Below are 12,934 nucleotides of genomic sequence, written 5' to 3' on the forward strand. Positions count from 1 at the left end.
AGAAGCCCCCAAACAAGGCGTCGCTAGGACAACGTTTCCTTGGAAGGCTCTAAAGGAAGATCCTTCCAGCGCCTGGATATTCCTTTGCTTGTGGAAGTTCTGCCTACATCTCCATGTGACCTCCTCCTCTCGTGGGTCTCTCTGTCCTCTTATAAGGACACCAGTCACTGGATACAGGGCTCATCCTAAATCCAGGATGATTTCACCTCAGAGCAATGACACCCTATTTCTAGAAAGGGTCAAATTCTGAGGTTCCAGGTGGACTTGAACTGGGGAGAAAGAATAGACAGTAGCAATGTGTCTCTTCTTCCAGAAGGTCTTTCTGACCTGGACAGTTTCAATGCATCACACTGACTTTGGAAACGAGGACCCGTCCTGGGGGCCTGTTCCTTCACCTTGGTCCTTGGTGCCAATACACAGCTACAAATGTGAGGGTTATTATCTCTTTCCTCTGGGCACCAGATGGCAGTGTAAATTGAGAAAGCGGTTAACATGCTAAGTCTTTCCTGTAGAAAGCTCCCCTAAAATAAACTGGTTAATGGTCACAGTCCTTAGTTGCTGAAACTTTTGTGCTACTTCACATTAATTTTGAATTTTCAGGAGCGAGAAGAGATGGCTATTAGGGCATCCTGGTATAGGCGTGTATTGAGAAGTATGGTAATGAGTGTTTGGCCTGAGAAGCTACCATTCTTGTCTAGCAATATGGAGGGGGGGGGGGTAGAAGAGGGGCCTTGTAGAGATCTGGGTTAATCCTTGATTTCTAGAAGCTTACAGAAGGTACTAGACAGTGATCTATGGTGTGTGGCTTCTCACTAGGTTCTATTCCTTCTACCAAAGTAACTTACTATTGTTGTTATTGCTTAATGTTTGCTTTCCAACAGAGATCAAAGGGCATTCTTCTGGGTGTGGTTGGCACAGATGTCCCAGTGAAAGAGCTTCTGAAGACCATCCCCAAATACAAGGTAATGCATCACCTAATTCATAGTCAAGGGCCAAGTGTCCAAGATAATTTCACAACCTGCCATAGTGGTAATGAAACATGAAATAAGAGGCCCCTCTACTCTCTTTCTGGTAGGCTTTTTTTTTTTTTTTTTTTTTTTTTTTTTTTTGGTAAGAACAGTAACAGTTCACGCAGATCTGATTAGGTCTACACATGCTACCCAGGTTTGTGTGGGTCCATGGAAGTCTATATGTTTATATGGGTCTACACGGGTCCTACATCTCTGATGGTCCTCTAAACCAGTTCTAACTCACCCTAACCTGAGACCCCTCTAAAATATGTTACTTCTTAGCAGGAACCCAATGGGGCACAAAGGAGAATGGTCTCTGACGCTTTTGCGTACGCATACCCTCTATCCTGGAAGGCGATGGTGTACATGCAAATTAATGCTCTTAATGCTAAATTAAAATCCATGGCACTAAGAAAATTATAAGTTTCTTTTTCTTGACTCTGGGGGTAACTAAGGGAGTGGAGTAGGTAATTTTGGAGCAAAGAGGACACAGCAAACCTTGGTGAGCCACTGCTTTGGGAGTACAGACCAGCATAAGAGCATTGTAAGGCATGGGCAGTGGAGAAGGAGCTCAGATGGAAGGGACTCAGGATTGGGGTGGAAATGCCAGAACTCCACTCCACATGAGAGGCCAGCCCTGCATTGGGATGAGGGTGCGGGCCATGCTTGCCCCTTTGTCCGGCCCACACTGCACTTCCCAGCACTCTATTACAGGCACTATTTCTTCAGTTTACTTAGTGCTTCTACATTTGGGAACAGAGGGCCTCTCATGGGCCATCACAGTGCCACCCTCAGCTAGACCTACCCCTGTCTCCATGACAGGCCTCCCAGCTCTATCCAGAGTGACCTCCCAGCCATCTGCAAACCAGAGTCTGCTGTGTCTGGGGCAGGCCAGCACGGCACAAGCACCCACCCAAAGCTGGTGGATGGCACTGCCACCTGGGCTGATTGCAGAGGGCGGGCAGTCACCAAGAAGGTGACTAGTGGCAGTAGCCATCTCGGGGTCCCTGAGGATGACACCAACTGTTGCTTATGTTCCCTGGCTGCTCCAGGTATATTGCTGTGGTTAAATCAGCACGTTAGTGAAATCAGAGCAATAGACCTACCAGGGGCCTGGTTTCCGATACAGCCAGGCTCCACACCCCACTTCCTAATGTGTTTTCCTAATTCAGCCTTTGCTTGCCACTATCAAGTGGCATTGCCCTGTCCTTAAATCTCCTGCATGGGTACTGAGCAACACGGGTACTTTTTCATTAAGTGGACTTGCTGATTTTCTTAATGAGTTCCTCTGACCCCAGCCTGAACAGTCACGTGTGAAGTCGTAAGTTGAGATGTGATCATTATATTTTTCTGATACACAAGTGAGCCAGGGACTGACATGACCTTTGAAAAAGATGGCCCAGACAGTCCTTAAACCCCATATAGAAAATGCTCACTTGTTCTCTGGCGGCAGTTCTACAGAGAAGCAAATGTAAAGGTGCTGAGACGAAAGTCCCCTCAAGCCCCACCACAGCCATGCGTTTGGAACTGCCCAAGAGCTATCTCGGTGTGTGCACAGGTGTGGGAGTGCAGGAGGGGACAGAGAACGGCCCCACCCCCAGTCCTGAGAGGCGTCCCTTGGACTGACACAGTTCCCCTAACTGCACGAGGATGGAAACCACACCCGTCCCCTCTTCCCCAGCACCAAGCAGACTGGCTTGCCTGTCTCTACTTTGGCCCACTCGTAGATTGACAAGAGCTCCCTTTGCCCCAGTATGGAGGGAGGCAAGCTCCTTTGGGCCAGGAGTCTGAGATTGCTAACTGGCTAACAGTCCCCCTTCCTTACCACCTTCTTCTGACATGCTGAGCTTCTCACTAGGGTCCATTCCTAGCCTAGCCACACTTGTGAGGGGCCCAGAGATCTTCTTGGACCTCAGTAGGAGGAAGGCAGTGGTTAGTGCTCTGGAGGCAGATACACTGGGGTCCCAGCACCATCCCTGAGGAGTTCTGGGTGGACATGTCTCTCAAATCCTTAGTTCTTCTGTCCAGTGATAACAATACAACCTGTTCATAGACTTGCGTGAAGCATTGACCATTATTGTTAACTGGGAACAATGGTAACACAGTGGTCAAGGTGATGGGAATGACTCCTGGCCTCCTGGCCCTGTTTCATGTGGGATGCTGCCAGCATAGTGCTGTTCATATCTTTTCCGTGCCAGGTTCAAGCAACTATGGGCTTCACATCCATTGGACCTTTGCTAAAATGGAATGCCAACAAAACGATGGTTTAACTGAATGACGAGCTGAGCATACTCTGGGATCCTCTGCCACTTTTAACAGTGGGGTTTTCCAAGAATTTTAAAAGACCTGAGGAAAAGTTTATGATACGAGGTCATGTGCTGTAGGCAGTTGACAACAAGGACAACCTTACCTTTTGACAGAGGGTCAGGATAAGAGCAAGCCAATGGCTCAGCCAGTCACCAGGCATCGCAGTAAACTCTTGTCCCAGAAAATCAGCTGAGCAGATGACTGCAGCCAAAATGATCATGTCATCTCTCAGAGGGTTGGATGCAAAGTGAGATATGCATAAAATGGCTGTTTAAAACACCATTTGTGGTACCAGGCAGAGAGTCTCATGGTATAATATTAGCAGATAACATTTGCCAAGTACTCAGCACTGTCCAAAGTGCATTACCCACATCGTGGCACCAGATGCCCCTCAGATGAGTGCAGTGCTGTTGTATCCATTCTTCTCATAAGGAAACTCGTGTTCATAGGGCTTCTGTTCACAGAGCTCGGGCCACCTGAGCAGGAAGTGGTGAGTGTGATTTGAACCAGGTCTGTGTCACTCCTAGACCCATGCGCTTCGGGCAGATCTAAGCCATTCATGTAATACTTCATGATTTGTTGCCTTGTTCATATACCATCTACACCATTATTTACATAACAGTCCATTTGTACATCAACTCAAAACTTTCCTCACTTAAGTAAATTGTAAAGGGAAATGCCATTTAACCATTTGCAAAGAACAAAGTGTCATTGGCCAATATTAAAGAATTGTAAAAAAAAAAAAATAGGGGCCCCTGGGTGGCTCAATCGGTTGAGTGTCTGACTTTGGCTCAGGTCATGATCTCATGGTTCTTGAGCTCGAGCCCCACATTGGGCTCTGTGCTGACAGCTCAGAGCCTGGAACCTCCTTCGGATTCTGTGTCTCCTCTCTCTACCCCTCCTCTGCCTGTGCTCTGTCTCTCTCTGTCCCTCAAAAATGAATAAATGTTATAAAAAATTTTTTAATTAAAAAATAGTATTAAATGATTGCTTGATAATATAGGGTTCTGAACTTGAGATCTGTTCTTTCTCTTTTAAGGTAGTATGAAAGGCAAGTGTTAAAGATATACTAAGTGGCAACTCTCTTTGATAAATTGGAATGATGGAAGAAATTTTGAAAGGGCTGGCTCTCACTAGTGATCCTGGCCTAGTAAGTTGCATACCAGCTCTACATGCCACATAAAATAAATAACCCACACTCTGGGTTTTGTTTTGTTTTTAAGAAAGCAAAATTGTGCATGGGAAGATGACAGGCAGCTGAGTGAGGACCATGGGGATTTTTCAGCCTGGGACGATGGACGCCCCTGCCTCACTCCTGCCTTCTGGGTTCCTCTCAGCATGGACACCAGCACCATGGCTACCATGCATAAGCCCATGTCCTGTGCTCTCCCAGACTGGAGGGTCTGACTCTTTCCAGCACTTCCTGTCTTGTCCTTGGCACCTGCTCCATTCCTAGAAGAGGAAACTTCTTTGAACAAGGAAGTCATGTCTGTTCCCATATGCTGATGCCATTTAGCTCATAAAATTAGAAAGTCACCTTCAGGGGCGCCTGGGTGGCTCAGTCGGTTAAGCGGCCGACTTCGGCTCAGGTCACGATCTCGCGGTCTGTGAGTTCGAGCCCCGCATCGGGCTCTGGGCTGATGGCTCAGAGCCTGGAGCCTGCTTCCGATTCTGTGTCTCCCTCTCTCTCTGCCCCTCCCCCGTTCATGCTCTGTCTCTCTCTGTCTCAAAAATAAATAAACGTTAAAAAAAAAAAAAAAGTCACCTTCATAACAAGAGGAAATGAACTCTGAGCTAAAATCAGGTGTTCAGGCTCACAAAAGGGGACCTCCTTAGCAAAAGAACACTCCTGCTTGGCTTTACTGAGATGACAAAGGCCCTTTGTCCTCCTGCCACCCTGGGCCACTGACGACCAGCTTCATCCACCACCAAAGTTTTTATGGTTGGAGTTAGGTTTCCAGAGGCATGATAGGACAGCTGGTTGATCGAAACCCACATAATCAAGTGTTGAAAACTGTGTAGCTCCCCCAGAGACAGAAAGCCACAGGAATGAGGGAGGGATTTGAGGCGCTGAAAGATAGTGGACCTTACTTTTATTGAAACCCCAAAACCCAGATGCCCAGAATTTATGGCTCAGTGTTTAAGGAAGGGCATCCCACCTTTACAGAATGTTTGCAAACATTTCTTACACCTCTTTTTTTTTATTTTTTAAGGTTTATGTATTTACTTTGAGACAGACAGAAAAAGCACGAGTGGTAGTGGGACAGAGAAAGGGAGAGAGACAGGATCCCAAGCAGGCTTCATGCTGCCAGTGCAGAGCCTGACACAGGGCTCAAACTCACAAAACCGTGAGATCGTGACCTGAGCCGAAGTCAGATGCTTAACTGACTAAGCCACCCAGGTGCCCCCTGACATCTCTTATTTCATATGAGAAGATGTAGAAACTCAAGTACAGGGCCACTGCTTGATAGATGCCCAACAATCAAGACAGTATGAACATAATAGGTAATAATGATGACCCTGTGCCTCAATTTCTCCTCACAGTTTCCTCTACCAGGCAATGTGCTGAGCTCTTTATAGCATCATCTCCCTTCTAATAGGTAGACCTTGCCATTACCCCCCTTTTATAGCTAAAGAAACTGGGGCACATAAAGCTTAAGTAGTTTGCCAAGTCTCACAGCTAGCAAGCCATGATTTTAGCCACATTGCCCTAAAACCATTAGGAACAATAAAGGGCAGTAATAATAGCAGTAGTTGAAATGATAGTTAAAATACTAAAAATAATATAATAGTTGGAATAAAATAAGACAATAAAACATTCATTGAGCCTTTTACTGTGTTTGGTATGGTGAAAGGGCTTTATATGCACTATTCCCATTGAATCCTTACTATGGTTCCCGGAAGTGGGTACCACTTGGCCCCATTGTTAGTTGAGGATACTTACAATAACTTTCTCAACGTAACTCAGCTAATTAAAGATAAATGAAATGAAATAGAACAATAGATTAGAGGAAGATCAGCTGCAGAACATTAACCACAGGGCCTGAAATACAGGTACTTCTATTTCACTCCTATTTCCCAGCCTGACCCCTGGGAACGGGAGACACAGGTACGACATGCCTTAACCTAGGTTGTCCCTTCTCTGGTTCCCACAAAGAGCCTTGGGAAAAGGAGGTACGTCAGCCAGGGACAGCCACAGCCGAACAGGCTTCTCTCATCCAAGAGAGGAGAGCTCCAGGGAGCAGAGTGTGGCTCACACCTTTTCCTCCTGATTAACACCTTGTAAAGATGAGTCAGCTCTTGGCTCTTGGGGTTTTCCCAGAAGATAGAATTCTTTCTTTTCCCTTAGCTTCATAGATTTTCCCACAAGCAATCAGACTTCCTGTAATTTTTATTAAGAATTCCAGACACCCCAGCAATAACTTCCAGACACCACAGCCTCTGTTAACATAATGAGCCATTTTATAATTGGGTTCACTTCATTAGCCCAAAGTCTGTGCTCTTGGAAGGGAAGCACCTCGCTCCCTGGGGTGCTGAACCACGAGGCTCCTGGCCTCCAGGAGAGCATGTTTCAGGACGAGGGCCCTTTGGCAGCCCCACGTACTGGAAGGCCTTGTGTCTGACTCGTTCCTGCTACTCTCTGGGACTGCACATGAGAGCGGACCGGAAGACTAGTTCTATTTCAGAGGAGACAAAAACTAGAGATTTCATCGGGATACTGATGCGTGGCCAGCAACAAAGCTTGGACATTGTCTTAACTATAAGCTTTTGGTTTTCTGAGAAGTTTATCCACAGAATGTGTTTCGAGGCTTACCTAGGATTTCTTTTCTTACATCTCCATTAGGTTATAGCCACATGCCACCCACCTGAGAAGGATTTTCACCAGATAGTTTCTGAATGTCAGGAAGACTTTCTCAGGTACAGCCTTGCAAAGGACTGAACTGCACCTGCCATGGCACATCAGCTTCCCCTTTTCGGCTCATTTTTATTATCTACTTTAGTTCAAACTTCAAAGATGAACTAGATGTTTCGGTAAAGCGCTAAATGTCTTAAATACATGTGAACCTCAACTCGAGCACCTGCCATGTGCCAGATGTTATGCTAGGGGCTGTAGAAGTCCAGGATGAGTGAGATGGTCCATCCCCACAAAGGGCCCATCATAATGGGGGTCGGGGGACTGCCTTTAGAACAAGGCAGAGGAGAGAAAGAACCAGCTAGGGGCTGAGAGGCAGAAAAAGCTGGTGTCCCATATTCATGCATTAGGATGAAGGAAGTAATGGGAAGATTCTCAGGGTTTATGGAAACATGGTATGGAAAGGAGGGTACAATAGGGAGAGTCAGGAGAGACTTCTTATAGGACATGATCCTGATGCTGGGCTTACAGCATGGGTGAGCATTAGCTGGGGGAGATGGGAAGGACAGGTGCTCTGGACAGCTGGCATGTACGAGCAAAGGTGTGGGTGGAAGAGAAAACTGTCAGTGCCATGCGCCCTAAGAGGCAATGAGTAGAAGGAGGTAGAGATGGGTACTTAGGTAGGGGCCCGGCCCCAAGAGGTCCTTAGTGGGTTTTACACAGGGGAGCTACAGGGTCGGCGTTACTTTTGACTTTGAGCAGTCTGGAGCATGGCTTTGTTGGGGCCTCTGTTTGAGGCAGGAAGAACAGTTAGGACCATTGTGGAAGTCTGTCACATTAAACCTACGTGGATGGTGGGGTAGGGAAGCAGCCCTGAATATGAGTAATTTCTACAAGAAAAATTAGTGATTACTTGGATCAAGAAGTTGGGGCTGAAAGAAATAAAGAAGTCTAAGGCTGATGCTCCAGTTTCTAACTTAGGAGTCCAGGTGAATGGGTGGTACCCCCACAGAGAGGAGCAGAAAAGAACACCGTGTTGGGTTGGGTGACTCCGAGGTACTTGGGGGATGTCCAGGTAGAGATGCCCAACACACAGTTGGACACTTGGATCTGCCAGTGGGGAGAGAGCTAAAGCAGACAAGGGGTACTGGGGTTGGAAACTTGTGGGGAAAAGAGTGCTTGAGGGTGGACAGAGGATGAGGATCCTATGAAAAGGAGGATAGCTGGGTATATGGGGCGAGGAATACAGAGTGTCGGGAGGGAGTGTGGTCAGGTCCTACAACTGGGAAGATTCAAGAGAGCTTTCTCTAGGGCAGGCCAGCAGTCGGGAGGCCACTGGCTACGGTAGAGAAGGGAGTTCTGTTCTGGTGGCATCTCGGTGGGAGGCATGGGCACCGCAAAGGCAGATTCCGGTAAGTGGGCACCCACGGGCAAGGAGGAGGCAGAGAGAGCAGCTGGTTGATGGGGGAGGGCCCTGGATGAGAAGGTCGGCTCTGTGTGATCTGTGCTCCAGTCAGTTCCCTTCATTGTTTCCCGCTTTCTCCTTTTCCTCTTTCTCCTTTCCCTGCTCCTCATTCCTCCATCCCAACCACCAGTTTGGCCACATGGTTTGACCTTGGCCGTCATGGAACCTGTATTCAGGTAGGGAGGCAGGCGTTAAATAATCAAAGGTCTTGCTTGACGGATGTCTTGATTCCTTACGATCAGCCTCACAAATAATTATTGTAATTTTGATTAATACTATCCGAGAAAAGTAAAGAGCGTTAAGAGAGCACATACAAGGAGTTCTGCCTTCTTCTGAGTATCACCTCTTACAAGCAAACCGAGAACTAAAGTAATGTACGTTAGAAGGCACTGAATGTATTAGTGGACTATAAAATACCACTTGTTTGGTCGAATTTTGAATTTGAATTTCCCATCAAATACCACTTTTGCCTTTAAATGGAAAAAGTCAAACTCTCTGAGTCCTTTTTGACCCCTTCAGTCTGTATTACACTGAGACATAATAATGGTAATTAATGCAGTGTTGACTGTGTCTGACATTTTTCCAAGAGACAAGATGAAAGGGACAATATACATCTCAAAGGGTAGGAAATCTCTGGTTTATCTTTCACAGCATAATGAAATATACTTTATCATTAAAGTCTTGTAGAATCTTATTAAGACTTGCTGTGCAAGGTAACTCCAGGAGAAAATGTCTGTTGTCCTTGACTACCACGTGCATATTTGCTTTATGTAATGCAAGGGAAACTTTTAATTGTCGGTGTTAAATTCTCTGAAGTTAATTCCACATCACCTTGACGTTAAGCTAACAAGCAGACAGGGTCATTCCTGGTTTGTAAACTGTGTTGTCTGGATCGTTTAATAGTATCATATTCAAGAATGTGAGCGGCAGAGAATTTGAAAGAAAGGTAACAATGAGTGCTCAGAACTATGAAATAACTTGTCGGAAAAAAAAATAGAGGATATTTTTTCCTCTCTCCTTTCACTGCTCTGGCAAAAGTGGGCTACGTTTTCTTTCTTCAGAGAGAGAGATCAGTACGGGTTTTATGCCAGGGGCCATTTTAATACATGAATGATTTGTAGGTAAATTTATTGTAGCCAATGGGTGCAGTCAACTGTGTAATAGAAATATTGTCAAAAAGCCGGGATTATTATTTAAATAAGTGCAGTGTTAAATTTGATTACATACTTTTTAAAGCTAATAAAACATTTCATTGCTCTCAAACTATTTCTCATAGTCCCATTTGGTCAGAAAACATAAATTAAGTGAGGCTCTGCATAGAAAATTACCCAGGCTTTGTGTCGATGGAAGCATGCATGGAAAAGCTTGGCAGCCTCGAAACTTAAAGACGAAAGGATGTAAAAGGAGTTGGCAGGCTCCTGGATAGGCTGGTGGGGACACTTTCTCCCTGAAGATTTATGGAAGAGGACTCCCTCGGGGCATGCTCGAGGTGGCCCCATGGGTGTTGACTTGTAGCAAGTCAAGATGTGCATCAGATGGGGCCTCCTCTTTCCTTTCCTTATCAAGAGGCGGAAGACGCCCAGGCTGATAAAACTCTGTTTGCTTCGACAGAGGGTCCTACCAGAAACATCAGCTACTTTCTGTACAAAAAAAAAAAAAAAAAAAAGGAGTTATTTTTGTTTTAAATAAATCAAAGTAAGGCCTTTGGATGCCAACATGAGGATATGACATTTTAAATTGTGCTATTTGCTGAGCTTATCCTGTGACAGGTCTTCATTTCTACCAAATGTCAAGGATCAGCGCCTTGCATTCATTTTAATGAAATATTGTGCTGATAAGGGTTATGAATGCCAAGTTTAAGCTGTAAATTACTAAATGCCGGGCTGCTTTATGCTTTGTGAATTCACCAGGGAGCCAGCTAATGAAGGTTTCTTTCTCACTTCTTACAGTTAGGGATTCACGGTTATGCCTTTGCGATCACAAATAATGGATATATCCTGACGCATCCAGAACTCAGACCACTGGTAAGAGAAGTACCTATTTCTGTGTTTCTCCTCTTATGATTTTAAAAGATTTTCTTCAGTTCTACAGTGATGACACTTTGCAGTGGTGTTTACTTTAAAAGTTTAACTTATAGCATGGTCTCCTAAAGGTTGTTTTAATAGGTTATAACTAGTTTTTTTTGACGCATAATACATTAGTAATGTGGGATAAATATATTTATGATCATTCTTTTACATATAAATAAATAAATAGATAAATAAGTGCATTTATTTATTTATTTCACACCTGCCAACACATGGAAAAAGTTTTAACTCTGGACAGCCCAAAACCCATCATAATGGATCCCTTTATATAACAAATGTTCCCTCTCACTCCAACCAGATGCACTTACTGCACGTTACATTGGACACAACAAATTAGACCCAGGATCCCTAGAAATTCATTACGGTGGGATTTGCCCCCAAATCACATGGCCTAAGCTCAGTGCCTCCTGTGTTGAAGGTATTCGACAATACCTTTTTTGTTTAATTGGAGCAGTTGAGATTTTCTCCCATTCCCTGCCTAAGCCATATCCAGTAGCATTGTTTGGTGACCTGATGTGTGAACCGTTTTCTTTCTGAAGTGAGTGAGGTCCGACCTCATCCAGCACAGCCCATGGTGTCGTTGTCCACCCTAATCCCCGGGGAGAGGCTGCCTGGAGCATTGTGTTGAGGAGGAGTCCGAAGGGCAGCCAGGCTCATCTGGTGGGAGGCCCCAGTCCATTGGCGGTATCCCCTGTGGACTCTGGAGGGGCAGTGGCAATGACTGTGTTCGTTGTCCCTGGACCAGATGCAACGTGATGAAAGGGCAACCCTTTGGGTTTGAGTGTATTTAGCTAATTTTACAAAAAATGTAAAATCATAAAAGGCAGTATTGTAAACTCTGCTTTTGAAAGATAAGAAGGTGTAGGTGGTTTTCTCCAGCAAAATACACATGCATTTGCTCGCACCCAGCCACTGCACACGTCCTTTTTTTCTTTCATCGTGCTCAGCAGATAGCGGCACTGCCTGCCATGCAAATGTTTGTCAGTGCAGCATCACGGGGATCGGTTTGTTTCTCGCGTGGATCATTGTCTGGAAAGAGCTCATATTTGAACGGCATCATCAACCAACTTTGCTCTAATCTCCCTGGTATTAATGGAGTTCTGGCCATATCATGTGGATCCCATATGCATGCTTTAAGATGGGATTTATGGTAATAAGTTCAGTAATTAAATATGATTTCAACAAACTTTTTATCAGAAAAGGATTAACTGGTCAGCTAATTCCAAATGGAACTCAGAATTACTGAAAAGTCTGATTGGGAAACTTACTAATTTAAGGATATTTAAAATATAGCTAAGTCTAAAATGCTTTGCCCGTTACCCATTTCCAAGCCACTCAGGGCTGTCTGTTGGGGTGGTAGGAGTTATGTGTTTGTGGTTGAGTATGGGCTCCTCGTGCTTCTTTATTCCAATTGGAGTGGGGCAGAGTCAATAAAACAATCAAACCTGGATCCTCTGCCAGTGAATGAATTGGCTTCCCATTTATCAGCTTTCTAAAAAGGGATGAAATGGAACCAGACGTCAGAAGTCACCAAGGTAACTTCTCTCTCTCTGCAGCAATGGCAATGAGCAGCTCCCATAAGCACAGTTGACTCACAATGCCTTCCTGGTCTTTTATATCCCCTGGTCATGCAGCAAACAGTTTGCCTGCGAATAGTACATCTGATGCACTTTCCAGAGCTGTGGCCACTGAGAAGGCAGCCAAAACGCTCTTAGAAACGCAGGGCAACCAGTCAGCACTGATCAGCCCGTGACAGTGCAAATGCTCACAGATACAAATCATTTCTGTTCTTGTCACTGCTGAAACACTGTATTGAATGGTTTCACCAGAAGTGATAGCCAAGGTCAAGTTCCCATAAGCAGGATGGCCCAAGCAAATGCCCCAGCATCTCACTTGTGAAAATCCAAACCAGATGAATGGTTTTGCAACTGATCCATGATGAGAACATAAGGAATGGCCAAGCCATTTATCTATCTCTGACCCTGAGGCCCTGGGATACTTAGAAGAGGTTTGGAGTAATGCCAGCCGTTGAGGATTATCTGAACTCATCCATCTGAATGTGATCGATTAGTGGATGTTGACTCTGCCTCGAGTTTTGCATTTTCTTCCTGGGCAAAAGACGGCAGTGAAGGGGGAGGAACTCAAATTTAGCAACTCTCAGGTTCCCCTTGACTCTTGTCCTGCTACATCCTAGCTGTGTGGTTTGGACTAA

The 12,934-nt window shown here is 45.3% G+C and overlaps 1 protein-coding gene across 1 annotated transcript in view; it reads left to right on the forward strand.

Moving 5' to 3' along the window:
• Positions 1 to 12,934, forward strand: part of CACNA2D3 (calcium voltage-gated channel auxiliary subunit alpha2delta 3) — an 858,555-nt gene that overhangs the window by 639,185 nt on the left and 206,436 nt on the right. Inside the window, exons 15-16 of the mRNA XM_042979174.1 lie at positions 882 to 962; positions 10,585 to 10,659. Of these exons, the coding sequence (XP_042835108.1) occupies positions 882 to 962; positions 10,585 to 10,659 (156 nt within the window). The remainder of the gene's footprint in view (positions 1 to 881; positions 963 to 10,584; positions 10,660 to 12,934) is intronic.

This window comes from Panthera tigris, chromosome A2 (genome assembly GCF_018350195.1).
Source record: "Panthera tigris isolate Pti1 chromosome A2, P.tigris_Pti1_mat1.1, whole genome shotgun sequence".
In the NCBI taxonomy this organism is placed as follows: domain Eukaryota; kingdom Metazoa; phylum Chordata; class Mammalia; order Carnivora; family Felidae; genus Panthera; species Panthera tigris.